General features: G+C 58.6%; 2 protein-coding genes across 2 annotated transcripts; one reads left to right on the top strand and one right to left on the bottom strand.

Annotated features, from left to right (window-relative positions):
• Positions 1-1,243: 1,243 nt before the first annotated feature.
• Positions 1,244-14,309, top strand: LRRC42 (leucine rich repeat containing 42). Its single transcript, XM_051999641.1, has 8 exons — positions 1,244-1,336; positions 8,517-9,003; positions 10,373-10,504; positions 11,121-11,239; positions 12,029-12,117; positions 12,195-12,308; positions 13,349-13,427; positions 13,852-14,309. The coding sequence occupies exons 2-8, from the start codon at positions 8,531-8,533 to the stop codon at positions 14,124-14,126; spliced, it is 1,281 nt and encodes a 426-aa protein (XP_051855601.1). The 5' UTR covers positions 1,244-1,336; positions 8,517-8,530; the 3' UTR covers positions 14,127-14,309.
• A 4,291-nt stretch (positions 14,310-18,600) lies between these two features.
• LDLRAD1 (low density lipoprotein receptor class A domain containing 1) lies at positions 18,601-27,314 on the bottom strand. Its single transcript, XM_051999640.1, has 6 exons — positions 25,619-27,314; positions 25,077-25,134; positions 22,822-22,953; positions 21,849-21,986; positions 21,193-21,318; positions 18,601-19,857 (listed from the first exon to the last, which is right to left on the bottom strand). The coding sequence occupies exons 1-6, from the start codon at positions 25,637-25,639 to the stop codon at positions 19,709-19,711; spliced, it is 624 nt and encodes a 207-aa protein (XP_051855600.1). The 5' UTR covers positions 25,640-27,314; the 3' UTR covers positions 18,601-19,708.
• Between the last annotated feature and the right edge of the window lie 677 nt (positions 27,315-27,991).

The raw sequence follows: 27,991 nt of genomic DNA, 5'->3' as shown, positions 1-27,991 counted from the left end.
TCCTCATCTGTAAAATGAGCTGGAGAAGGAAGCCGCCAACCCTCTTCAGAGCCTTAGCCAAGAAAACCCCGAATGGGGAGCAGGGAAGAGGGCTACGGAGTGTGCATTACTTGCTCACCTGACCCGGGGAGGTGCCCCTGGGGACCCAGCTTAGGCCAGCGTCCCTCTGCTGCCCTTTGCCCAGGACCCCCGGCCCCTCTCCGGACAGCACATGGATGCAGAGGGCCCCCACAAGGTCCTCAGGTCCAATTGGGTGACACCTTCAGGAGGCTAGACTTGCAGCTTCGCCGCTGCACCCTGAGGAACCGGGGGCCCCCATTAGACCGAGAGTTCTTCCGTTGTTCTCCCCACTCCCAGCCCTCGTAGCCAATCGCCTTCCTTCGCTCCAGGCTCCGGTCCTCCACTTCCGCCCTGCCCCCCCCCCCCCACAGGCACCGCTCTTTCCTTCGCCCCGCCCCCTTCTTCTTCACCAATCCCTGCCCTTCGCTTAGCCCCGCCCCTTTCTTCTGGCACGTTCCGGCCCCCGGACCCAGGGATTCTGCCTCGGTCTCCGGCCCTCCCGGTCTCCGGCCCCTCCTCCCATGCCCCGGCACCCACGGCTCCCGCCCAGATCTTCCCTCCCCGTCCTTCGTCGGCCCAACCTGCCCCATCCGGTCCTGACACTCGCTCCCAGCCAAGCCCCGGTTTTCCTCAAGTCCCGGCCCCGGCCCCGGCCGCGGAACCTAAACGCGACCCGCCCGGCTTCCTGTCCGTCCCCGCCCCCTCCCAGCCTCGCCTCTTCACCCGCTATCAGCCCCGCTTTGCCTCCCGTTCCCGGTCTCGCTAAGCCCCGAGGGAAGCTCGCCCTCAAGCCCGGTCCCCCGGGCACGCGCCCGCCGGAGAAGAGAGGGAGCAGGAGGGAGCGCTTCTGGTCACGCTCACGCGCCCCCCGCTCCCCGCGCAGTCCCCGCCGGGGCCCATCCCAGCTGCAATTCCCGCACCTACCCTCGTCCTCGGTCGGCGCCTCGCCCAAGACCCTGCCGCGCCTGCGCGGCTGCCGCGCCCTGCCGTGCTCGTGCCCGTGTTCCTGGGCCCGCGCCTGCCCGCTCTGCGCGCCCGCGCTCCCGGGCTCGCGCCCCCCCTTCTTCCCGCAGCCTTCCCCCCATTCCTTTGCCCTCGGCCGGGTCCCGGGGCCCGACGGACGGACGGGCCGGGCGAGTACGAGAAGGGAGGCCGGAGCCCAGAGCTGGCTGAGCCCTGGGAGTAAGGCGGAGGTGGACCGAGCCAAGGAGCAGGAGGAGCGGCGGGGCGCAGCCGCTGGGGTCCGAGCAGCTGCCGCCGAGGCGGCCGGGCGCAGGTAAGTGGCGGGGGTCCGGGCTGAGAGTCCCCCGCCTCGGTTACGGACGGGAAGACTGAGGCCCGGGCAGGTTGAATGACTGGGCCAAGGTCACACCGTGGGAGGCTCTGAGGCGGGAGTTGAACCCAGGCCCTTCGACTCCTGCGTTTCTGGCGAGCCTCGGGCGCCTCGAAGTCTGGGGGAAAAGGAGGGGTCCGTGAGTGTTCGTTGGGAGAGGTCTTGGGGGAGGGGAATGGGTGTGGCGATTTGGAAAAGGGGTGGGAGAGAAAAGGAGGGGAGCATTGGGCCGAGGGTGGGTCGGGGTCCGGAGTCCTTGCGCCCCCGTTCACTAAGCGCCGGCTGTGGGATAGGCCCAGAGACCCGGAGAAGGCCCCCGCCCTCAGCCCTGAATCCTGACATTGGGGCCCTGAAGGGGGACGGGGGCCTGGGGCCAAGCTGGGGGGTCCCAGGGAGGACAGGGCCCGTGAGCCGCCTGCAAGGTCAAGGAGTCCAGGCTAGTTGTCCAGGAAGGGGGCACTGGGCCCCGAAGGGCAAGAGGAGGGCCGGGAGCCCAGGACCCCCTGTGGGGGCGACCGCGGACATTCTCCCTGGAATTCCCGGTCTGGCCGCAGCCCCGAGGCTGCAGCTGCCCGCTGTGCCCTCCCCAAGCGGGAGGGGGGGCTGCCAACGTGGACCCTTTGTGTCCTGGAGGAGGGAGCTGGAAGTAGAGGCCCAGAGGCCCAACAGGCAGGGGGACTGAGGGTCCCTGTGCCTCCTGCCCCCGCCCCCCCTGCTAATTTTGGCTGAGGGAGAGTCATGGGGGCTGGCAGAGACGGAGGGTACAGGGGGATTGTTCTAGAGCAGTGGAGGCGGGGCAGAGAGCACCAGCTTCTCCTGGAAAGGGCGGCCCCCTCCTCCCCTCAGTCCCTGCCCCGGCCCTGCTGTGGCTTTGGGTCCCGGGGCCGGGCCTCTGAGGAAGGGGAGCCAGGGCTCACGGGGGAGGGGGGAGCAGAGAGAATAAAGGATGTGGTCAGCAAGCCCTCGGGGGGGGGCGGCCGCGGGCTCCATCGGTCCCCGGTCAGCCCCCGGAGCTTCCGAGCCGCGTTGCCGGGACCTCCGATGCCAGCGGCCCCTCTGGCGCTTTGCCCGGCCGACCTCCTTGGATGTCCGCAACTTGGGAAGGAGGCGCGGGGGGGAAAGGCTGAGGCGGGGCCCGGAGCTCGGGCTGCCCTGGGATCCCGGCCCTTTTGGAGTCACTTGAGGAGGAAAGTGCCAGAGCCGGAGACCAAGGGAGGCTGCGGGCGATGGAGGCCCCTGCCAGCCCTCAGCCTCTCCTCGTCTGCGCGTGCTCCCCCCCAGACTGGCAGCTCCTCGAGAGCCCCCCTTCCGTCCCCAGGGAGCGGCGCCGGCCTGGGCCGGTGCTCGGGATGGGCCCGAAGGCAGGCCGGGATAGAGCACGGAGGAAGGCCTGCCGTGGGGGGAGCTGGCTGGGCCGCGGCCTCCCCGTCCCTGGCGGTTTGTCCCCTCTCGAGTAAATACGCAGCATTACAAGGAAACCAACTGAAAAAGTCGGCCAGATGATTCTTTTTGAGAAAGCCTGTGCTTGGGGGTGGGCGGCCCCTGGACGTTTGGGAACGGGACGGGGGCCGTCAGACGGGGCCCTGAGAGAGTGACTGTGGCGACCATGGAGTGGATGGAGGGGGTGGGGGAGCCTGGGGAGGAGGCGGACTCGGGACAGCCGGCCCGAGCAGAGAGTGACAGGCTGTTGGCGTTACAGATGGAGCAATGGAGTCACAAACAGCTGCAAGTGGGCAGGGCCCTTGATCTCTGCTTGCCTCAGTTTCCTCATCTGTAAAATGGAGTAACAATAGCATCTATCTTGCAGGATTATTGTGGGCATCAAATCAAATGTTTGAGAAAAAACAAATCACCAGAGTGGCAGGTACATATAACTGTACGGTCATTTCTTTACATATTTCCTCATGAATCATGTTGGGAGAGAAAAATCAGAACAGAAGGGAAAAACCACAAGAGAAAAGGCCACAAAAGGACAAGTGACCATGGCGCCTGCTGCTTTACACTCCGTCTCCTTAGCTCTTTTTCTGGCTGCAGACGGCATTTTCTTTCCCAAGTCTATTGGGACTGCTCGGGATCACTGAACCGCTGAGAAGAACCGAGTCATCGCACAATCCTGCCTTAGATGTGTACAATGTTTTCCTGGTTCTGCTTGCTTCCCTCAGCATCAGTTCCTGTCCGTCCCGCCAGACTTCTCTGAAATCCTGCTGGTCATTTCTTGTAGAACAGTCTCATTCTCTACCATTCATACACCACAGTTTATTAGCCATTCCCCAACTGAGGGGCACCCACCCAGTTTCCATTCTACAAAAATGGCCGCCACAGCCATCTTTGCACACATGGGTCCCTTTAAGTTCTCTTTGGGACATAAGCCCGGTAGAGACACTGCTGGCCCTTTGGGCCTGGTTCCAAGTTGTTCTTCAGAATCGTCAGATCAGTTCACAGTTCCACCAACGTCAGTGTCCCAGTTTTCCCACATCCTGTCCAACATTCATCGTAATCTTTTCCTGTCGCCTTTTCCAGTCTGAGATGTATGAGTTGCTACCTCAGAGTTTTCATTTGCATTTTTATAATCAGTAGTGATTTAGAGCATTTTTTCATGTGACTATCTATTGCTTTAATATCCTAATCCGAAAGTTGTCTTTTGTATCCTTTGACCATGTATCAATTGGGGAATGGCTTATATTCTTATAAATTGTACTCCGTTCCTTATGTATTTTAGAAATAAGCCCTTTACAGAAACATTGGCTGTAAAAATTGTTTTCCAGTTTTCTGCTTCCCTTCTCATCTTCGCTGCATCCGTTGTTAGTTTTTAATTTAGTGAAATCAAAGTTGCCCATTTTGCTTTCATAACATTCTCTAATCCTTCTTTGGCCATAAATTCCTCTCTTCAAAGACCTGATAGGTAAATCATTTGCTTAATATCACTCTTTATGCCTAAATTATGTCCCCATTTTGGAGTGTCAGGTATATAGTAGGCACTACATAAATGCTTATTACTTTGAGGAGGCAGGAAAGGGTGTCATGGACCTAGCATCCACAGGACTTGGGAGTAGATCAGAAGGGGGTCCTTGGGGGAAGGTGATGGTTTTGTTTGGAGTGTAGGATTTAGAGGCCAGTGCGCCATTCAGATGGAATAGGATTGGGAGGGGGGAGACCCTGGGGTTCCCGTCATCTGATGTCTCGATTTCTCTTCCTCGTCTGTAAAGGGGACCCCTGAGGTGCCTTCCAAAGTCCCATAGGGGGCAGGCAGTGGGTAATGTGGGGTCAGAGTTTGTGAATACCATGGGGACCAGCCAGTTTAATCCCCCTGGAGCACATGCAATCGTGTTGTAGACGGAAGGATGGGAGCCTTGATGAGGGGTCATGGTGAGGGGGGAGGGGAGATGGTTCAGACAGGGAGGGGACAAGAGAACTGCGGTGGTGGGAGACTCCCTGCGGGCCAGGCTGCAGGACAGAGGGCAAGGAAGATGGGGGACCACAACCTGGAGTGGGTAAGAGGTGGTCCCTGCCCCTGTGTGTGAGCAAGGGCCATGAACTATAAGGAAGGCAGGCTGAGCCGCGTCGGGAAGAGCCCCTGGTCAGCTGGGGACCGTCCGGTCAGGCACCAAGGAGGCCCTCCTGGAAGGGGAAGGTTGGATCCCATGCGACCTCTCTGGGTCCCTCAGGCTGCGCTAGTCCAAGGGTCCTTCCGAGGCTCCACCAGGAGGACCTAGCTCCCTGGGCCTTGGGAACTGCCAGAAGCAGAGCGTTGTCATGGCAGCGGGCACCGGCGTCCACCTGACCCTGAAGTCCAGGTGGTGGCAGGGGGAGCTTTGTAACTAGTGCCAAGCAGCTCCTCCCCCTGGGCAGCAGTGGAGAGGACTCAAGGGTTTGGGGGTGAGGGCTTGGCAGGATCCATGCAGTTTTTTTAATGCTGGCAATGGGCAGAGTGGGTCTGAGTGCCCAGCAAGCAGGGTGTGACCTTTGGGGAGGGAGGCCGGCCTGATTTTTACAGTTGGCCACCGCTGGTGAAGTGCCACAGAAGGGGGGGTGGCCCGGCCCCCCGTGGGGCTTTGGAGCTCATGGCACGGGTGGGTAGCACCTGCCTCTGGTTGGCAAGGAGACCGTAGGCCTGAGGGTGCAAGGGGACGTCCCGGAGTCCAGCTCCCAGTCTTGGAGCGGGGGCTGTCTGTGCCGTGCTGAAGGGGCTTGTGTCGGAGAGGTGGGTGCAGTGTGCTAAAACATGCCCAGAAAAGAACAGGAGGAGGCTCGGGCAGAGCTGCCCGGACCCAAGGATTGAATTATGTCCTTGGGTGAAAGCACAAGCTGTAGGTCATAGGTCAACAGTGTGGGTTTGGTTCCATGTCCTTTCGTCCTCTGGCTCCCTCAGATCCTTAACTGGCCCCGCCCCGTCTGCAAAGCCCTTGGGGCAGAGCCCGGGTATTGGGGATGCCCAGTCCTGTGTCTGGGGTAGAGGGGGGGTCCTTGCTGAAGGGCCTGCAGAGCCCTTGCCTTCCTCCCCGTGGTCCTGTGTTTCCTGGCCCGCACTGGCCCCCAGTAGCCACCTTTTGGGGAACTCACGGGGCTCCCTGGGCTGCCCCACAAGTAGGGCCAGTTCCTGCAGAGGAGGGATGAGCTTTGGACTTTGGGGCAGCCCCGCGCAGGGCAGCATGGGCTGAAACCTGAGGAAAGGAGGAGTTGGCTTTTTTGTCCACCTCTGAGACTGGATGGCCCAGCCGGGAGTGGGCAGTCAGTGTGGGGGGCCGGGGTGCAGCCAGAGGAGCCGGCCCTGCCCTTTGCTGTTTGCGTGGCCTCCGTGACCTTCCACAGGCTGAGGTGTGCTTAGGAAAGGGCCTGATTAGGAGTCCAGGGTCCCAGGTTCAAGTTCCACCCGGCCCTGTTCACCCCATGTCATCAGGGGTAAATCCTGGTGCCCCGCCTGAGCTGCTGTGGGTCAGGCCCTGGGCATCCCGCCAGCTTGGCAGTCTCTGGGCCACGAGGGCCCCGGCGCGCCTTACGGCCCCTGACGCATTCCTGTGCCTTCCCATGTGGCTTCCCCCCTCCAGCCATGTGGGGGGGATGGGTGGGGGGAGGGAAGGGGAATGGTGAGACCCTGAAGATCCCAGGCCAGAGGGAGCCACGTCATGGCAGGGCCTCCCCGAGCATCCGGTTACCCCTCCAGAACCTCTGCTCCCTAAGTCTGGAGTCTGCTTAGTCCCTGCCCCGCCTGGTGCCCTTGTGGGTGCTCTAGGTCAGTCAGCAAATGCTGACTTTGTGCCAAGTGCTGGGGATGCCAGAAGGCAGAAGGTAGGGGGGGCAGGGAAACAGCAGGCAGCAACTGTGTGCCCACAGGATTTATGCAGGGGTGGGGGGTCTCAGGGCAAGGGGGAGACTTCTATGGGAAGAAGAGAGGACAAGAGTCATAGAGCAACAGGGACAATCGCTCAGCAGGCATTTGTTAAGTGCCTGCTGCATGCCAGACCCTGGACTAAGTGCTAGAGAGCCCTCAAGTTGGGGGGGGGGGGGGCTGTTGAGAAGGCAGAGTATGGATGTGCTTTGGGTGACACGGCATTCTCCTGGAACACTGGGCTGACCCGTCTTCACCCTTGTGTTCCTAGAACTACACACAGTTCCTTGTCCCTCATTTGACAGGCAGAGAACCTCCCGCTGTGAAGAAGCCCTCCTCTCTGTCCCCCTTAGGATCAAGCCCCCAGGCTCAGAGGGTGGGGGTGGCCAGGAGCCAGAGAGACCCTGGAGAGGGGGTGCTGCTGCTGGGAGCCGGGCTGTCCTTGGCAGCGCCCCCACTCTCGGTGCTTCCCTTCACAAGTGCCTTCAATGCTCTCCAGCTGCTCCGGGGGCAGCAGGATCTTGTTCCGAGCACAGGGAAGGAAGAGGCGGGCCCTTGGGAGCAAAAATGAGCCTTATCTGTTACTAAAAGTTCCGGGGCTAAGCCTTCACAATGGTTCTTGGCTGCCCGCCTCCCCCCAAAACTGGAAGGGACGGCGGGCGCTGTTCCGGCCCAAGGTCAGAGCCACATTCTTTGGCCACAGAAGCCTTGGGGGCGAGGCGGTGCCGAGTTGCTCCCTGTTCCCAAAGTCAGACAGCCTCAGATATGTACTGACTGGGAGACTCCGGGCAAGTCCCTCCACCCCCGTCTGCCTCAGTTTCCTCATCTGTAAAATGAGCTGGAGAGGAAAATGGCCGACTGCCCCAGGATCTCTGCCCAGAAAACACCAAGTGGGGTCGCTGAGACTCAGGCACAGTCGGACCATGTGTGGACATCATCTCCCCTTAGGAGGGAAAGATCTCATTTTTGTTTTTGGATCGGCATTACCCGGCACGCTTTAGGGACACGAGAACTATTCTTTTCCCCCAGGTACCTAGCACAGAGCCTGGCACACCATTGGAGCTTAATGATTGTCTGCTCCTGAGGACCAGGGGTGCCTCCCCAAGTGCCCCAGGCAGGTGTCTGGGGATTAGTGATGCTAGCGGGAGCTTGTTGACCAATGCCTGATTGGAACTGACTTTGCTGCTGTGAGAGGGCGGCAGAAACGCTTCAGACACGGGGCCTCGCTCCCAACAACGGGAGCAGCTTTTCAGAGGCTCCAGGGAGAGGCGGGCCCCAGTACGCCAAGCATGGGTTCATCTTGTGCTACACAGAACATACTTCTTGGACCACTGCTGCTAGAGGGCCAGCTGCCTCACTTGGGTCCAGCCTCCTCCCTTGGGTCCAGCTGCCTCACTTGGGTCTAGCCTTGTCTCTCGGGTTCAGCCTCCTCCCTTGGGTCTAGCCTTGTATCTTAGGGCCAGCCTCCTCCCTTAGGTCCAGCTGCCTCACTTGGGTCTAGCCTTGTCTCTCGGGTCAGCCTCCTCCCTGGGGTCTAGCCTCCTCTCTGGAGTCCAGCGTTCTCCCTTGGGGCCAGCCTTTTCTTTTGGATCTAGCCTTATCTCTAGAGTCCAGCCTCCTCCCTTGGGGTTAGCCTTCTCACTTGGATCTAGCCTTGGCTCTTGGGTCCAGCCTTCTCACTTGGATCTAGCCTTGGCTCTTGGGTCCAGCCTCCTCATTTGGATCTAGCCTTGTATCTTGGGCCCGGTTTCCTCTCTGGGGTCCAACCTCTTCCCTTTGGATCTTGCTTTTTTGCAGGTGCAGCCAGGGGAATGTCGTGCTACCTCAAATCGCGAAGTTGCCCGGATCCAGGTCCCATCTACGTCAGGGAAAATGGGCGTCTCCACATGGTAAGCCTGGCCCTGGATGGTGTCAGGGGCAGCTTACGGGAACCAAGGCCTTTGAGGCTGTTTCCCAAAGGCTTCTCCGTGGAGCTGTGCATGAACCGGGAAGATGACGCGGCCAGGAAGGAGAAGACGGACCACTTCATCTTCACCTACACGCGGGAGGGCAACCTCCGCTACTCCGCCAAGTCCCTCTTCAGCCTCGTGCTGGGCTTCATCTCCGACAACGTGGACCACATCGACTCGCTCATCGGCTTCCCCGAGCAGATCGCCGAGAAGCTCTTCTCGGCCGCGGAGGCGCGGCACAAGTTCGCGGAGCCCGGCGCGGGGCTGCGCGCCCTACAGAAGTTCACGGAGGCCTACGGGCGTCTGGTGCTCTGCTCGCTCTGCCTTCGGAACAGGTGAGGGGGGTCCGGGAGCTTAGAGAATCGTTGGGAATGGCTCCCCATCGGGAGGTAGTGAGCTCCCCGTCGGGGCAGGGGGGCAGTCTCGTTCAGGTGTGGGCCAGGACCCTGAACTTCTCGGTAGGTGTGCCGCCTTAGTCCAGCCCCCCATTTTGCAGATGAAAGACTGAGGCCCAGAAAGATAAAATGACTTGGGAACTTGGGTTTCTTGAGCTAGAGCTGAAAGGGGCACGGTGGCTGTCTCTGTAAAGGGGGGGGGGGGGGCGGGGGTCTGGTTTTATTTTCAAAGGTCATATTTGGTATCTGGTCTGGGTGACATCAGGAAACGGGCAAACTGAAGGGAGGAGGGTTTTTGTTTTTGTTTTTTTTGTTTTTTCCCAGATTGGGAAGGGAATTGGAAGGACGGGGGCTTGTGGTGCGGGGAGCAGCTGTCCAGCAGGAGGAGCCTGAGCTCTCCGGCCTGTCCAGTCATCCCCTTCCCTGGGCCTGCAGGCGGGCAGCCGTCCCACAGAGTGCCCCGGGGGCTGGGCCAGCGCCCTTCTGCTTCCTGGCCTTAGCTTTGCTGTGCCCCTCAATCACGGGAGCCCGCTCTCACGCCCCCCGCTGCCGCCCTGGTCCCAGAGCCCGAAAACCTCTGGGCGAACTTCTCGGAGGCTGCGCGTTTCTTCCTCTGATTGCTCGGGGATCCTCCACCTCCACGACGGCTTGACGTGCCGTCCAGTTAAAATAGGATGAGGTTCCTTTGTGTACCAGCTGGGCCGGGCAGCCGGCGGCCTGGGGGCTGGGCCTGCCACCGCCTCTTACCTTGGGCCCTGGCTCCCACCCATCCCAGCCTGCGGGCCCCTCCCCCTGTCCTAGCCCAGCCCCTTTTCAGGGTTGCTGTCTCTTTGCCTCCCTTGCACCCTGGAAGCCCCCTCGCTTTTCTCTCCGACCACGGGTAACCGTGTCACCGGGTGGAGGGGCTACCCCTTTCACAGCCAAGGCAGAGACCTCTCAGTGGCCGCCCAGTAATGTCGCAATGTAGGGCAGCTAGGGGGCGCTGGGGTAGAGCACCAGCCCTAAAGTCAGAAGGACCCGAGTTCAAATCTGCCCTCAGACACTTCACACTTCCTGGCCATGTGACCCTGGGCAAGTCATTTAACCCCAACTGCCTCAGGGAGGAAAAAAAATGTCACGCTGCTGAGCATCCTTGGCTCACCTGGGCCCTTAACTTCTCCTTTGCCGCCTGGCTCTGCGAGCAGATTGTGAGGGTGCCGAGGGCAGTCGGCCTGGAAATCCCTCGCCCCTCAGCCTGGCACCTGCCGGGGCCAGAAGAGTCCCTGCCACAGCGCTCGGGGGTGTGCCCACTGTTCTCTGTGCTCGGCAGGTACCTGGTGATTTCGGAAAAGCTCGAGGAGATCAAGTCTTTCCGGGAGCTGACCTGCCTGGACCTCTCTTGCTGTAAGCTCGGAGATGAGCATGAGCTCCTGGAGCACCTCACCAACGAGGCCCTGTCCAGGTAGGGCCGGCGGGGGGGCCCGGGCCTCCAGAGCTCGCAGGACCCCCTCTACAGCGGAGACCTCAGTCACGCAGGGAGAGGAGGGAGCAGGGCCCTCGCCACTGTGCCGCTTACGGAGGGTCGGCTGCTTGCTAACGGCTGTGGCCGGGCCCCCGCCACCGCGTGCCAGGATGCGCCTTGGATCTGCCTTCCGTCGTCTGCTCCCCCTGGCACCTGGGTGGGTGCTGTCGTGGGCCGTTTCCCGACCATTTCCCAGCTACAGCTGGTCTTCCGGCACGGGCTCCCCCTCACCCCCTTGGCCATGACCTTTGAGTTCTGGAGGAGCCCTGCAGCCAGCACGTGCTGGTTGTGGGGCAGGGAAACGGCCACGCCTCCCTCGGCCCTGGCGCGGAGTTCTCGGGTCTGCGCCGGGTGGCCCGCGGGGGCGGGGCTTGTGTCGATAACCAAAGAAATCACTTTTGAGAATCGTAGACGACCCCCTGGCTCTCCGTGGCTGCCGAGTGCCAGACGTGACGGGTGGGCGGGTATAAAGACCAGTGCCCGTGGCGGGGACGGCTGGGAGGGCGATGCCGTGGGAGCCCCCAGGGATTCTGACCTGGGAGGTCTTGCCCCCCAGTGTGACGCAGCTCCATCTGAAGGACAACTGCCTCTCCGATGCCGGGCTCCGGCGAATGACGGCTCCTGTTCGGGTCATGAGAAGAGGGCTGGAGAACCTCGCCTTGCTCGACTTGTCCTGTAAGTTTGAGGGGTCCTTCTCCCCCAGAGCGGAGACGTGGCCAGGCCCCTCCCCGCTCCGGGCCGGGTTCCCTGGGGCCGCTCCCTGCTGCCATCTTCGTATAACAGTCCGGCCTTTGGCCTGGACCCCCGACCGAAAAGAGCATTCCTGGCTGCTCAGTGGGACGTGGCGAGGAGGCTTTGTGTGATTCGTGAGTCTCTGCCCTCCCGTGTCACGGTCAAGGCCATCCTGCCCCTCCCCCGCTCTTTGCCCCCACAACCCCTCCTTCCTTTTGCAGTCCTTGTGGACACTCACCTGGGCCGTGAGCCCTTCCCCGTTCCCATTCAGAGAGCCCTCGAGGGAATGCTGTCCAGCAAAGGCGCACGGACGATTCTTTTTGTCTCCATGATTCCCAGCTAGATACTGTCACTAAACATCAGCCAGTCGGCAGCATTTATGAGGCACCTGCTGTCTTCTTGGCCTAGGCAGGGTCCTGGAGACCCAGTGCAGGACATGAAACAGCCCTTCTCCTCAGGGCTACCAGGACGTGGGCATGGACGGGCAGCAGCCGCTGGGGACCGCGGCAGGCCCGGGGCTCGTGGGCTGCTCCACGCAGCAAAGCGGCTTGGCGGTCTCGGGTGCCGGCCACCTGTTTGTGCCGAGAGCTTCTGTGTTGTCGCCGCACAAGGCCAGGGGCTCCTGGAGGGGGGAGGGGAAGCTCTTCGTGCCTGGCACACAGAAGGTGCTTAATAAGTGTGCCCTTAGTACTTTTATTTCACAGACGTGGCTCCCTGTGGTTCCCGTTCCAGGTAATCCGGAGATCACCGACGCGGGAATCGGCTACCTCTTGTCCTTCCGGAAGCTGAACTGTCTGGACATCTCGGGGACAGGCCTGCAGGTGAGGGCGCGGCCCCGCGCCGGGCCCGGGCCGGGCGGCCGCACTCTGGCCCTCACCCGCCTGTCTCCCTTGCACAGGACGTGAAGGCCGTCATGCACAAGCTGCAGACCCACATCGGCCTCGTTCACTCCAAAGTGCCTCTGAAAGAGTTTGACCACAGCAGCTGCAAGACGGAGGGCTGGGCAGACCAGGTATTGGGCACGGCGCTACGCCCACTGCACAGATGAGGAAACTGAGGCAGGCAGAGGCCTCCCCAAGGCCCACCTCGTGCTCCTCCCTCTGGGTCACTCGCCTGCCGATGCCTCCTGTATACACCAGGCTTTACAGGCAGCCCTCCAGCCCAGAGCCCCCTCGCACAACCCCTGACAGCGGCTCCAGGGGCCCAGGGGCCTGGTCGGTGCCTGCAGATGGACTGAGCCTCCGTCTCCCCGGAGCGGGGCCGGGTCCTCTCAGGCTTCGTCCAGCAGGGGGCAGGGTTTTTACCTCCCTTGCGTTTCTTGTGGTGTGGCAGGCGGTGACCCTCACCCGCAGGCCCCCACCTTTGCCAAGAAACCGGGAGAGCCTGTTCCCAGATGTTTTCTTTGAGGTTCTCTGCCCTAGTGGGTGTGACGGGGTCACCTCACACAGAGAGCAAACAGTCCCCTAGGGGCCAGGCGGGCCATGTTGGAGGCCGGAAAGGCCTCTTTGTCTCTGGGCAGGGGTCTCCAGCCCGGCAGGGGGCGTCCTGAGCCAGCTCCAGTCTCACAAAGACCCACTTTGGTTCCCTAACAAAGCTGTTGCCCACAAAGGGAACATGCCGCCCTTTTTAGGTAGTGAGTTCCCCGTCACGGGACCTCTGGAAGTTGGGTGGCTGGCCACTCTTTGGGGTTTTTGGAGAGGGGAGTTGTTGCTTCAGCCTCAAGTTTCTCCATCTACAAAATGGGAAGAGCAGCCCCTGCTCCAGCGGCCTCCCAGGTGGTTGTGAGGGTCCGAGGGGTGAGCCGGCGTGGCGGTGGGCCGTCTGGGCTGCTCGCCACCGAGCTGGACAGGAGACCTAGGCCTAGGGACGCCCTCCAGGAGCCTCGATTTTACTGGGCAAGAAAATGCCCCCGGCCCCCTCCTGCAGATGCCCGCCCGGAGCGACTCCCACCATCCCCTGGCCCTGCCCTGGGCCCCGGAGCTGGGGGCGGGAGGGGGCCTGGGTCGGGCCACTGGTGGTGCGGTGCTGGAGTCCGGCCGCTCTCTGTTCCAGATCGTCCTGCAGTGGGAGCGTGTGATCTCCGGAGCCGTCGCAGGCCAGGACAAGCCCCGGACGGCGGCGTCGCGCTTCTGTACGTACCTGTGGCCGCAGCCGGCCTCTGCTGACTGAGCAGCTCGCGCTGCGGGTCACTGTCGCTCGGCAGGAAGGCCAGAGTCCGGAGTGTCAGAGCCGGGCGGTCATCTCGAGATGACCACCCAGGCTAAGTGGGGGCCAGGGGCGCCCCACAGCTAGTAAGTAGCCGCCAGGACTCGGGCCCGGGGAGCGGCCCGGTCTGGGAGACGTGGGCCCGGTGTCAGAGCGCCAGTGTGGTCCGGGTAGCCAGAGCGGCAGGTCCCGGGATCTCCCAGGGAGCGGGTGGCTCTCGGTGGTGCTTGAATCCCGTCCTCCCCTCCCCCCCCACCCCCCCCCAGCCGTGGCAGGAAGTGAGCTCCTTGCGGCTCTGGTCTGAAGTTGGGGAGGACCCCACATGGAGGCTGTCTCTGCTTCTGCCCTAGATGGAAAGCGGCCCCGGACAGAAGCCCCCGCCAAGTGTCCCTTAGCAGACCCCCACCTGAACTCTGGCGAGAAACTCCAGTTCTATAAAGAGAAGGCAACAGAAGGCCACGGGCTGTCGCTAAAGCGGGAGGCAGCCGCGAGCCAGGAGCCCAAGAGCGCCAAGAAGAGAGCGCTGGAGGAGCCCGAGACGGCCGCGCCGAGCTCCTCGCCACCGTCCCGGCAGAAGTACGTCTGCCTCAGCGTGGAGGACTGGGACTTGCTGAATTCCTACTGAGGGAAGGTCGTGGGGCACCAGGGGACTGGCCATGTTGGCCTTTAGGGGTGGGATTGGGCCACGGCCCGCTCGAGGGAGCCGCGATGGGGGGCGCTCGCATCTGGGCCGTGAGGAGGCCAGCCTTTCTACAGTATATTTTCAATACATAGTAATTTTTTCCAATAAACTTTTTTGCTGTTGTTAGCTGGTGGTGTTGAATTGAGGTGGGGGCGGAGCCTCCGGACAGTGGTCACTCTCAGGCCACCGGGGTGATAGCCAGCATTAAGCGTCGGCACATCTTCTCACTTGTCTCACAGACCTGGCGCTGTTGGTGCCGTTAGCGTTCCATTTTATAGATGAGAAAACTGAGACAGAGGGAAGATTGAGCCCAGAGTAACACAGCTAGGGAGTGTCTGAGGCCAAATTTGAACTCGGGACTTCATCGCAGAGCCCCTTCAGGGCACTGAGTGCCGGGCACTGAGCCAAGCACCTGGTCTACAAAAGGGGCAAAAGCCAGTCCCCGCCCTCCAGGAGATTCCGGTCTCACGGAGAGATGACGTGCAAAGCTGGGGACAGACCAAAAAGCTCTGGAGGGGCGCGCCCCGGACACGGGGCACAGCCAGGGAAGCTGGGAGCTGGCGTTGTTGGAGGAACGGCCGGGGGCCGCTTGTCCCTGGACTGCCTCGTCCGGGTGAGGACGAGGTGGGCAGAGGGCACTCAGTGCCAGGCAGTCCCTTGGGCTTGGAGGCCACAGGGAGCCACCGAGGGTCACGGAGCAGGGGGTGCCGCCGTCAGAACAGGGAGACTCGGGACCAGCAGCCACCTCTGCGGTCCCGGAGGCCAGCCCGTCCCTCCAGCAGAGTTTCCTCCCTGGTGACACCGGTGATGCTCCTGGCCAGTTCTGAGGGAAGTTCTGGCAGGGAAGGGAGCAGGCAGAGGCAGCATTTGAACGCGAGCCTTGTGGGCTGAGCCCCCCAGCGGCCCTTGGGCACACCCGAAATCCGGGTCATGGAGTGGAGACCCAGAGCCAGAAGTGCTCTCTGGGATCATCTGCCCAGAGGTGGAAGTGGAGGAACGGCTTCCACTCGGCCCTGCTGCGTTTCCTGGAGCTTTGAGTGAAAAGCACGAATGATGCTTCCCCTCCCTCTGTGCCCCGCTCCTTCTGTCACATGTGTGCGTGTATGCGGGCAGCTGCGTCCGGGCAGGTGGGCACACGCCTGCAGCCTCAGCTGCAGCGCTGGGAGGGTTCCGGGGGCCTCCGGCTTGGATGCCTTCTCCCGAGAACAGCCAAGGGGGACGCCTCCTTTCTCTGTCTCCCGAGAGACGCCCCTTCCTGCTTCTCCCCGGGGCCCTTTCCCGGCCTGATCCCAGGGACAAAAAGCGTTTGCTTTTTAGGTGAGCAAAACGACTGCTTAAAGCCCCCAGACCCGGCAGCGTGGGCGGCACTCTGCCGAGAGGAGGCGCTTCCTTCTTTATTCTCGGGGACCCAGATTGTTCATTGCAGTTCACCCCAATTCGGCCACTTCCGTCGCGTTCCTGCCTTCGCTGTGTGGCCAGCAGCTCTCCTTCCGTGTGTCCTGGACCAACCCTCTCTCAGAATCATGTTTGTAAATGCTTAGAATTAAACATTAACAAAAATCTAAATACTCAGGATTACAAAGAAAATCAATCAGAAGAACTAAATCTTTTTTCCATCCCAGATTTCTGTGCAGGAAAGCCTGACATTGGGGGGAAGGGTCTGGGGCTTCTGGCCCGGAGCCCCCCACGCACCAGGTTCCCGACTCCACCATCCAACTGGCACATTCGTCAAAGTTCAGCAATTTATGCCTCCTTCGGGCGCGCGCTTTGTCCAGATGAACGAGGGTGATCTGGGAGCATTTGCCACCAATCTTCAGAGCAGCAAGAAAAATCAGATCAAAAAGGCTCTGTTGACCTAGTGATGATGAGAACTTTTGGGCTGTTTTTCCTAAGTTTGCTTCTGGCAGATTGTCTGACTCATTCTGACATTTAGAATTGTTCTGTGCCTCAGTTTTCCTAGGATTGGACCCCTGCCCGTCCTACTTCACTGAAGCCCGCGACCAGCATTTTCTTATGATACAGTGAGAACCTGGGGGGTCTTCGAATATGGCTGTCAGATGATTCCCAAGCATCCGCCCAGGGTCCCCTAGCCAGTCTTGCTGACTGACATTTAGTTGAGCCCGAAGCTCGCTCGGCTCCAGGTGTACAAAGGAAACACGTTCTGTAGATAATGAATCTTGTGGGACAGCTAGCCTGGCTAGGTGGGGGGCGTCCGGCCGAGTCTGGCCATCACAACTCACTGGCTAGTCTTCCAAGGTGAGGAGGGGCCTCTGAGAACCCTGCCATGTCCCCGCCATCACGCTGTCCCTCCCCCAAGTCCCAGCTATCGCGCAGACTCAGCAAGGAAACCTTAGAGCCCCGATCGGATTTCAAGGAAGATGCCCTCTCCTGAGCAGCCCTGCCCGCCTGGGAGGTGTCCTCAGAAGCATCCAGGAGACCATCGATCTAAAAGTTTTGGGTTTGTTTTGTATTTTGTTTTGTTTTATTATTTTTATCAAACTTTTTTAATTTTCAAAAGATATGCATGGATAATTTTTCAACATTAACCCTTGCAAAACCTTTTGTTCCAATTTCCCCCCCTTCTCCCCACCCGTCCCCTAGATAGCAAGTAATCCAATATATGTTAAACATGGTAAAAATATATGTAAATCCAATATAGGCAAACGTGTTTATACAATTATCGTGCTGCACAAAAAAAAAAAAATCAGATCAAAAAGGGAAAAATGAGAAAGAAAATGATATACAAACAAACAACAGCAAAAGAAGTGAAAATGCCGGGTTGTGATCCACACTCAGTTCCCACAGTCCTCTCTCTGGTGCAGAAGGCTTCTCCATCACAAGAGCCTTGGAATCACCTCATTGCTGAAGAGAGTCACGTCCATCAGAAGTGATCGTCGTATAATTTTGTCGTTGCCGTGTACAGCGATCTCCTGGTTCCGCTCACTTCACTCGGCCTCAGTTCCTGTCTCTCCAGGTGTCTCTGAAATCGTCCTGCTGATCGTTTCTTACAGAAAATCATATTAAAGGCGGTTTCTTTTACAAGGAGAAACAATTAAGCAGAGGACCTGGTCTCCAGCACCCCCTTTCTTAAGACATCAGCTGGTAGAAACGAACCCGGAAGGCTCCTCACTCCCAGTTCTGGGACTAGTGGGAAAGACAGGTTTTCTGTCACCACTGGCCTTAGTTTTGGATTTTTATTTCTGGCTAAGGTCTTATTTAAAACTAGTAAAATTATGCCTTTTTACGACATCTACAGCCCCCAGAGCTTTGAGGGCAGATGTCCGCCAGACATTTTGTACCCACACTCCATCCTGCCCCTTCACCTCCGTACCTGGAGAAGGACGGAGGTACCTGTTATCTGTCCTGCGGAACCAACAGTGAGCATTGCCTTCAGTCGGAGCTCAGCGAGTGATTTCTTTTTTTTCCCTCAATAGTATTTTATTTTTCCAATTACATAGTTTTCAACATTCATTTTTTGTAAGATTCTGAGTTCCAAATTTTTCTCCCTTCCTTCTCTCCAAGACAGCCAGCAATCTGATAGTCATTTTCAAGACATTTGCATATTAGTCATGCTGTGAAAGAACACCCTCTCGCCAGTGGCTCCCGGAAGCTGCAGCCTGTGCAGCCATGTCCTGGTAAAGCTTCTCAGCAGATGGACCAGCCGGGGGCACCTGCCCCGCAAGCGTATGAAAACTGCCCTCGTGGGACCGATGGAGGAGAACAATTTACTCAGTGGCCGAATCCACTGTGTCCTGAGCCATCGCCCTTGTCCTGACTCGTCCAGCCATGGGAAGGGGGGGTCACGTTGATGACCTTGCGCAGCCCGAATTCATGCATGAACCGAGATGTCACCGGTGATGTCATTGGAGCCGCCTCTGATGTCACTGATATCATCCCTGGGGTCCCAGATGCACAGCGGTCTCCTCGAGTCCTTCTCCCTGTGCTTTTCTGGCTTCCGGCTGCGTCCCACAGTCCCACGGACGCTTCCACTCCTTCCTCGGCCACAATCGCTCGGCCGAGCCAGTCCGCTGCGGCTCCAGATGCTCCTGGGAATGTCGGGTCACCCCACTAACACACAGGGCCACAGAAGGAAGTGGCGAGCCACTGCCAAGAACAGCCCAAGCAGGGTCCTGGACACAGGGAGGTGATTGAGAACGAGGGAGCAGTAACAGCACAAGTGGGAGCCCGTGCCGCAGTGTCTGTCCCTGCCTGGCAGACCAGAAGGCTCTCTGGAACCACCGGGACTCTCCGGAACCACCGGGACTCTCCAAAACCACCGGGATTCTCCGGGACCACTGGGACTCTCCGGGACCGCCTGGGCTCTCCGGGACCACTGGGACTCTCCAGGACCACTGGGACTCTCCGGGACCGCCTGGGCTCTCCAGGACCGCCTGGGCTCTCCGGAACCGCCGGGACTCTCCGGGACCACTGGGGCTCTCCGGGACCACTGGGACTCTCCGGGACCACTGGGGCTCTCTGGGAGTCCAAGGGAGACGCCAGAGCCAGAAGGGTTAAAGGGGAAATGTCTCAGGCTGAGACCACGGAGCGTGACCTGCGCCCACCCTAAGGGCTCTCAGCCTTCTGTCTCCTGTTTGAATAGCACAGGGCCTGTGTATGTAACACCCTGATCCCAGACCCGGGGCCTGGCCTCCAGGAGGTGGTAAATATTGACAGAGGGCGCCCGGCGCCTGGGGCCTCCTTTGTTCTCCTGGCACCTGAGCCTCGAGTGGCACTGAATGAGCGGAGGGAAGGGGGAGGAGGAAGGAGCTCTCTCCCCACGGGAGACTCATGGAGACGTTGCTGGGCAGGTTGCCACGGCAGCTCCTTAGTGACGCCAAGGGAACGAGGGAGCTCTGGCCCCCCGAGCTCCAGGTGGGCAGCGGCAGTGGGGCAGCTGAGCAATGAAAGTGCCAGGGAGATGGCCCTGGGCCCCCTCCCCGAGGGCTTCCCGAGAGGCAGAGGGAAGTGGTGGCTCCTGTGTCCCCGGCCTGGGAGAGGGGCAACCTTCACGCCCCGCCAGGCCAGCCTTGAAACGGATGCTCAGGTCGGGCACGGGGGGCTCAGCCAAGGTCATTGCACTGCCAGGCCAGGCCGGAGCCCGCGCCAGCCCACTGGGGAGGGGCCTCGGTGTCTGATCCTCTGCGCTGTCCAGTCCAATGTAGCCCCGTCCTTCCCCGGCCCTCCCCCCGTGGCTCTCTCCATTCCCCATCAGACCCACGATGATCAGGCTTCGGCCGCAGCCTGCGCCCCCATCCCGCTCCCTCTGCTGGGGGGTTGGGAGGACGGAGGCTGGAAGAGGCCGCCGGCCCCCACCGGGCCCAGGAGCAGGGAGGCTCCCGGCTGTCACTTGGCCACATCACAGTGAGGAGGAAAAGTGGGCCCGAAAGCCAGGCTTCTGCTGCCCCGATGGAGGGCGCGAGGGTCTGGGCCTGGGAAGGAGTCGGGGCAGCCCGGGCCGGCGGGGGGCTCTCCTTCCGCTCCCTGCGGGGGCCCAGCGGTGGTGGAGGCGAGGCCGGCCGGGCTCCTCAGGGCCGGGGGCACAGGTACTCGTCTGACCAGTCCGAGCAGTGCTGAACGCGGTCCCGGCAGAGGCGCCGAGGGACGCAGCCGCAGTACTCGTAGAGGGTGGAGGGGCAGCTCCACCACTGGGGGCCGCAGGGCGGGCAGCCGGCCCCTGGGGAGAGAGGAACAGCGTGAGCCTCCCCGGCAGCCCCAGGCCCTCCCAGGGCCCTCCCACAACCCCCTGGGCCTTGGGAAGCGCCCACCCATTTCTGTAGCTCTGCCCCCAACATCTCCCACCCGCTGAATCGTGACTCTTTCTCATCCGAACCAAGAGCTCCCGGGGGAGCCCCTTGAATAACCCCCCAAATGGGCAACGGTCATAAGGAAAACCACGCCCACCCAGCGGGGCCTGGGGAGCACGAGCTCATCAGAGACTTTTTAACTCTGCGACCCCGAAGTTGGGTCACGTGGCCCAAGGTGGGCACAGGACAGGGCCTGCTCAGAGGCCATCTTCCCTCCCCCCAGCGGCCCTCGGCCCTGCCGGGAGCTCGCCCTCTCCCACAGCGGGCCGGGGAGTCGGCAGGAGCCGGCAGAGCCGCGAGCAGAGCTGGGGAGCTCAGGCTTAGCGCCCGAGGGTCCCCGCAAACCTCTGGCCCCGGCCCCTTTTACAAAGGCAGGCTTGCTCGGCTGGCACGACTAGTAAATGGGGAGTGACACTCGAACCCAGAACCAGCCTCTCCCTCCTCGAGTTTCCCTCCACTGAGTCACCTGGGCCTCGGCTTCTCCCCCTGGAGGCCGGAGGCCGGAGGAAACGACCTCCGGGTCCCTTTTCCTCAACAGTTGCATGAGCTGCGTCCTGTGAAATCGGCTTCCCCTTCAGCCCCTTTTACAGGTGGGAAGAGCAAGGCCATGGAGACGGCCACGGGGGCACGATGGCCCAGTGAGCGAGGGGCAGGGGAGTAAAACGGACGTGAGGCTGGGGGCCTTGCTCTGCTCGGCAAATCACTCCCGGCTCAATGCCTTAGTTTCTTCCTCTCTAAAATGGGTATCATAAACCTGCCTTCTCTACCTCAGAGGTTGCAGGGCCGGGGTGGGGAGGGGAGAGAAGGGGGGGCTCCATAAACTTTTGTTGAATTGAATTCAATTCTCTGCGTCTGTAATTCACCAGTGTGGCTGTGGCCTGCGCTGCCTCATCTCGCAACCAATCCATAAGCACCTACTGTGTGCTTGGGCTGGGGAACCCTAGGCCTGGGTCCATGGGGCTCAGGGCCCAGGCACTGACATCCATGGTGTCCCCGGCCAAGGAGGGCGTGAGACACTTGGCCAAAGGCCTCGGGGGACCAGGAGCCGTGGGGCAGGAAGCTCTGAACTAGCCCCGGTGCTCAAGTGTGAGAGTGTGGGATGCCTCCCCCAGGGAGGCCTCTGAGCCTTCCTTGGGCGGCCGGGCAGCTGGGAGAACCTGCACAGAGGGGCCGCTCACTGACCAGCCCGAACTGGGGGGACTCACGGGAGCCTTCATCAGAGCAGTCTCCACAGTCATTGAAGCCGTTGCACTTCTGATCCTCGAAGGTCCAGGAGCTGAGGTCGCCGCATCGGAACACCAAGAAACTGGGGAGGCTGTGGGGGACGTTCCCTGGGGGGCGACAGAGAAGGAGATGAGCGGCCTCTGCGTCCGGCCGAGTGACCAGGTGGCTCGGAGAGCCCGGGCTCCATTATCTGGGGGCCGAGTCCCCTTTGACGGCTTTGCCGGACGCCCCGGGACTCGGGCGAGAGCTTCGCCAGTGTTAGGCTTTGGCTCCTGTGGGCGGCCAAGAGACAAGGGAGAGTCCTGGATGTGGAGAATCTTGGATCAAAATCCAGCTGTTTTGTGACCTTAGGCCTCCATTTCCTAGTCTGTAATATGGGGCTGAGGTTGTATGACCTAAAGAGAGGCATCAACCTTGGGGTCACAAGTCTTGGGTTCAAGGCCTGCCTCAGACACATTAGCTGGGTGACCACCGAGACCAGAGGGTACAGAGCGGGGGCTGATGAGGCAGTCTCCCCACCCAGAGGCCTCCCAGAGCTCACGGGTCTAACCGAAGAAACCACAGAAGTCTGGCAGGAGACCAGGGCCCAAGCGCCGTGGCTCTCTGGATTCCCATAATCCTTCAGGCCCACCCTTACCACACAAGGCCTCTTCTTCGTCCTCTCCGTGGGCACAGGCCCGGACACGGTCACACAGGAGGCTGGCGGGGAGGCAAGTTTTCCGGTCATCACACAGGAACCCTGTCCGGTTGGACGTGGTCGCACAGACCCTGGTCACTGAGCAAAGAACCACAGAGAGTGGCTTTCTCAAACCTGCTTCCTGTACCTCAGAGGCTGTAGAGTGGGGGCTACCACACAATGGAGGAACTTCAGTCCCTTTTTTTTTTTTTGGCTCAGGGCACAAGCTTCTTTGCCCCCCAGCCGAGCCCTGCAGCTGGCACCGCCACAGGGCACTCTCTGAACACCCAGTTTCCCTTCACTAAGTTTTCTTTCCTTTAGAAATACTACGCACTGAGTAAGTACAATGTCTGTTAAACACAAATATTTATAAATTTCATTTTATCTGCCAAGTCAGGACAACCAAAACTTGGCTGCCCATCTACGGAAACTCGGGGCACACACATACAACCTTTGACAGCCACTGCCCTAGACACCTTAGCTTAAAAAGGCCAAGTTCTACCTCCCCCCATTTCCATCGTCCTGATCTCTCTCTGGTCAGTGATGTTCACTGGCCTTTGGAGGAGAAAGTGAGGCCAGTGGGCTCGCCCAACACCCCTCCCTCAAATCCAATTCTCCTGCATGTCCTTGTGTCACCTCCCTGAGGTCATGGTCCTCTTGGAGAAAGAAGAGAAACAACAGCAATGAGCAGCCACGAGGGAGGAAGCAATAGAGGCACCGGGAGTTCACAGGGAAAAGAATCCAAGAAAGGAGGCTGTAAGAGAATCTGTGACGTCCGGTGCCCAAACACAAGTGTCCCATAAGAAAGCAGAGGCTCGGGCCCAAGATGTGGTCCTCTAGCCTCCATGGGAAGAGCCTTGGTTACGGGGGTTCTAGCCCTTGAGATAACCCCACACTTCTCAGTGGACACGATACACCCTGCCAGGAGCCTTACTTGGGGATGACGGTGGGAGTGCAAAGCTGCTGACCAGCCAGAGGATGAGAGACAGAGATCCAAGGAGGGTCAGGGTCCAGGCGGAGATCCAGAAACCTCGGCGGGTGCAGCAGGAGAAGGGGCTGCAACAATCTGTCCAGGAACGAGGGAAAAGTGGGGCTGTCATAGGCTCAGGGGAACCTGGGAAAACCCGCCTGACCGCTGGGCACCATGGCTGCGAATCTCCTGTTTACTCAACAGTATCCGTCTCATCCCCTGGGAGCTTTCAGTAAAAATCCCATGACATTAATCCACGGGTAGTCAAAAGCTTCTCCCCCCATCTTGCCAAAGACGGGATCTCCTCTGGTGGGAATCCCTGGGCCGACACAGGGCTCGGGGTACAGTCTGTAGCCCTTGCTGGTGCTGAAACAATTCTGGGGGCCAATCTGAGCTTTCCCCCACTTAGCGTTTGCAGAACCCTGACCTCAGGAGCTGCCGGATCAGCGATGCTTTCAGCTCAGTGCCCTCAGCCCTATCCGGGGAAGCGGCCCCTGTGGAGATGCAGCCCCTGAAGAGGCCTGACCTCTGACCTGCTTGGCTGCTGCACCCCTGAGGACTATGGGACCTTTCCATCTCCCCCATTAGGCTGGGAGTTCCTGGGATCGAAGGTGTCTGGCTTGTCTATTTGTTTCCCCAAAGCTATGCACATATTAGGGGCTTTAAAAAGGCTTCATTAATTCATTGGGACACATATAGAATTGTACAAGTGTGCACATACACTCACTCATACACATATTTATATTCACGCAGGCACACAAACACACACATATGCACACACACACACACACACACACACACACACACACACACGTGAGCCAGGCTTTTCCAGTTTGCTTAAGGCTGCCTGACCTTGTGCTATGGGCACAGCCTAGGAGAACCCGGTGACATGCCTGCTGTGTCCATCTCAAAGAATCTCTGGTTGCCTTCAAGACTCAGCTTGAATGCCCCCTTCTGGATGTAAATTTTTTCTCCCAGTTTTCTATTTCCCTTCTAATCTTGGTTTTGTTTGTACAAAACTTTTAAAATTTAATAAAATCCAAATTATCCATTTTGCATTTTAGAACATTCTCTAGTCTCTAATTCTTCTCTGCCCATAAATCCCTTTCTTCTCCACAGGTCTGAGAGGTAGACTATTTCTGTTCTCCTAATTTGCTTATAGTATCACCCTTTACGTCTAAAACATGACCCCATTTTAACCTCATCTTGACACAGGGTATTAGGTGTTGGTCAAGGCCAAGTTTCTGCCATACAACTTTCCAATTTTCCTTATCCCAAAAGATGAGCTGATTTTGTCAAACACGAGCTTGCGATAGTGTCCTGTGAACCTAACCTATTCCTTTGATCGACTCCTCTATTTCTTAGCCAATACCAAGTGGTTTTGGTGACTGCTGCTTTGTACCTTTGAAAGCACCCTTCTTCAAGGCAAGGCAAGGCAAGGAGCATTTATTAAGGGCCTATTATGTGTCAGGCGCTGAATGGAGAAGGGAGCTGAAAGTTCAGACGGGGCTGTGTGGAGGTGCTCAAGCAGCGCCATGTGGTTGGAGTTGGAGTCTGAAGTCAGCACAGCTGGCCGGGGAATGAAGTTTGGTGGGTTGGGGCACTCTCCTTTCCCAGTTTCCCTTTAGACCCTAAGGCTTCAAAGACATTCTGAAAATGTGTCCCTCGGATGGAAACTTGAATAAAAAAAGGGCTTCGAAGCAAAGGATGCTCGAAGACCCAGTTTTGGGGGTGCAGGAGCCCAGAGCAGACCCCACATCACTGGAGCGCTCTGGGCAGATGGGGCAGAGAGGGGAGGCAAGGAGCAGCAGAGGCCTTGCAGATCTCAGGCCAGAGTTGGATGTAGGGCTCGGTCATTGGCCAGCACCGATCCCTTGGGGGAATCCTCCTTCTCCAGACTGTTCTTTCTCTGCAGAAAAGGACTAAGTCCGTACCTCCTGCCTCCCAGGACTTCTGGGGGGATTCAGTGACAGGATGGATGGGAAATGCTTGGTGAATGTCAAAGGGCCGGGCCCTATCAGAGACAATTCAGCGAGATGGACGGGCATCTCCCGTGCTTGCCCACCCCGGGCAGGTCAGCAGGAAGGTAAGCCTGAAGGACGGCTGATTAATCTTCAAGGGCTTGGGCTGCCCTCTTTGATAACAGGGCCATCCCCGCAGTAAGAAATCCCAGCGGATTTGCAGGGACTGCTTAAGACAATGAGACCAGAGGCGCTTACCTTCTTCACTTTCAAAGGCCTTGTTTTCCCCCGCTGGGTTTCCATCCAGAGTCCTCGGCTAACGGCAAGAGAGTGGAAGAGAGGTTGAGAAGCACTGGTTTGTGGGGCAGGAAAGTCTTACGATCTAAGCTTACAACTGCACTTTGTGTCCGAAGGCCCCTCCCACACCGGGCATCCCATGTTCTAGGCTCCCTCCCGGTGTGGACATCCCGGATTCTACACGGTTCTTTACGTTTTGGGCATCCCCAGTTCTCAGTCCCTCCCTGCTGCTTAATGGTTAGTGTGTAAGGCTCCATTTCTCCCCAAAATGGAAAACCAGGGCTTCAGTGGGGTGGCGGGCCCTGCTGAGCCAGCCTCTCCCTTCCTTTTCCCAGCCAGCGTCCGTGCTGAAGTTTCACTAACATGGACGCGGTTTTCTTTTTCTGGGGCTCTCCTTGGGCTTCCTCTGCGCCCCGTGGGTGTGCAGGGCAGTCCCGGCATTCTCCCTCCCACGAAGAAACCGCCTCCCTACCTGGCCCCAGGATTGAAGCGATGTCTGTTACCTGAGGAAAGATCCTGTTCATGGCTGCCTCGGTGTCCACAGGAGGCGGGAGCAGCGGTGGGCAGCGGGCAAGGCTGGTGGGGGTCTGCCCGCGTCACCTGGATCCAGTTGCCTCCTTGGGTCCCGCGGGCTTACACAGGACAGGTAGCCAGGACCTGCGTTGTTAGCTGGTCTCTAAGGGAGAGGACAATAAGGAAGGAGGCTCTTTCATTCCCTGGCACCTACTGCCCCGCCACCCCCCTCCTTTCCCAGCCCTGATTAGCTCAGATCCATCTCCTGGGTCACAGGGGACAGTGACATCTGTGGAGATGCCCTAACCCCTAGTGGACAGTTGCGGGATTACACCTGTCCAGCCCTTCCCCAGGGACTCCGTAGAGCCAGAGCAAAGTGGAGGCCGTTTGTCAGAGCCCGGCACATAACAAATGCTGAACTGGACAACTGAAAACCTGGACTGCCAGAGGAACTGTCGGGAAGCCTTCCCCGCCCTCCAACTCCCTCTGTGATGGCTGGAATTCGAATTCATTTCCTAGAGAGAGGAGCCGATGTCCCCGAGAGGGGAAGATGCTGCTTTGTGAAGGGCAAAGGCCCCAGCTTTTGTACCAGACCCCACGTTGTTATCGCTCCTCACACTTCTCCCCGGCAGATTCTCCATCTCCGATCTCTGGGCCTTTCCTCGGGCTGAGTCTCATGCCTGGAATCCCCTCCCTCCTCATCTCTGGCTTCCCTGGTTTTCTTCACACCTTGGTTAAAAATCCCATCTCCCCCAGCCCTCCCCTCCCCCAATCCCAGTTAAGCGCCACGGATCGTGGTTCAGAGTTTGAAAGGATTCGACGAGATTCTCTTGTAGCCACCAAAAACGGATGGACGCCATCGCTGAGGGATTGGTCTCTGGGAGAGTCTGGATGAGAACGAGCTTGGGAGAGCTTTAGCTGCTGAAATCTGGGGCTTCGTATGGTGCCTCCCTGTGGAGAGCAAGGTACAGAGAAGGGAGGAATCAGGCTGTCTTTCCATTCAGGTAAGGAGGTGGGATGGCTTTTTAAAAAAATTCTTCTTTTTTTTATTAAAGTTTTTATTCACAAAACACATACCTGGATAACTTTTCATCATTGCCCTTTGCCTAGCCTCGGCTTTCAGATTTTCTCCTCCTTCCCCACCCCCTCCCCTAGATGGCCAGCCATCCAATATAGGTTAGACATGGTAAGATACATGTTCCATCCAATATATGCAGAAATATTTATACAGCCGTCTTGCTGTACAAGAAAAATCGGGTCAAGATGAGGAAAAAGTGAGAGAGAAAATAAAGTGCAAGCGAACGAGAACAGAAAGAGCGGAAATACTGTGTTCTTGTGGTGCACTCAGTTGAGGGGATGCCTTTTAACAAGGTGGTGTTATTTAGGGAAGGAGTCAGGTAAGAAGTTGGGATGTCGCTTTTACAAAAAGCCCAAGAAGAAGTCCAGATCCGGTTTTGCAGGAGACATGTGGGGAGCAACAGAGAAGACGTTTTATTGCTCCACATCCCTTTCAGGCTAGGGCCCAGGGTCTCTGCCCCATCACTAGGGCCTTCCCTCTGCTGCTTCTTCCCACTTTATTCTGCAGAGGGATCTTCCATCTACAGCTGTTTGCATGGGATCTGCCCCATCAGACTGGGAGCTCCTGGAGGGCAGGGACTGGCTTTTGCCTTTCTTTGTATTTCTTTTTTTTTTCCATAATTATAACTTTTTATTGCCAGAACCCATGCCAGAGTAATTTTTTACAGCATTATCCCTTGCACTCGCTTCTGTTCTGATTTTTCCCCTCCCTCCCTCCACCCCCTCCCCCAGCTGGCAAGCAGTCTTATACATGTTAAATATGCCACAGTATATCCTAGATACAATATATGTGTGCAGAACCAAACAGTTCTCTTGTTGCACAGGACTTTCTTTGTATTTCAAGAGCTTAGCTCCGTGTCTGGCACACAGTCGGTGCTTAATAAATGTTTATTGATTGCTCTGACTTATTTTCCTGTTTTTTGCTTTTCTGCATTTTATCAGGGAAAACTCATTTATTTCTTTTTGTCTTCTTGGTACAGGCTTTGTGGACTGTGAATCTGTTGATGAAGATCGCTTGGACTCTATTCCAGTGATTTTGAGATGTAGAATCTGCTGAAGAACAGATACTAATCTTGTGCCCATCTGCCAGAACTGTCTTGTTTAATTCATCATTCATCTGCCTAGAAGAGAGAGAAACAGGTAGAGACACAAAGACACAGAGACACAGACAGAGATGTCTGAATGGTGGACAGCACAGGGGTAGTTCCCCGTGCTCGTCAGCTCAGCAAAGTGATCACCTCCAGCACCTCGTCTCTTTCCAGACTCACCCCTGTCCAGCTCAGTTC

This window comes from Antechinus flavipes, chromosome 4, assembly GCF_016432865.1.
Source record: "Antechinus flavipes isolate AdamAnt ecotype Samford, QLD, Australia chromosome 4, AdamAnt_v2, whole genome shotgun sequence".
Lineage (NCBI taxonomy): Eukaryota > Metazoa > Chordata > Mammalia > Dasyuromorphia > Dasyuridae > Antechinus > Antechinus flavipes.
This window is presented reverse-complemented; position numbering and strand designations above follow the sequence as displayed.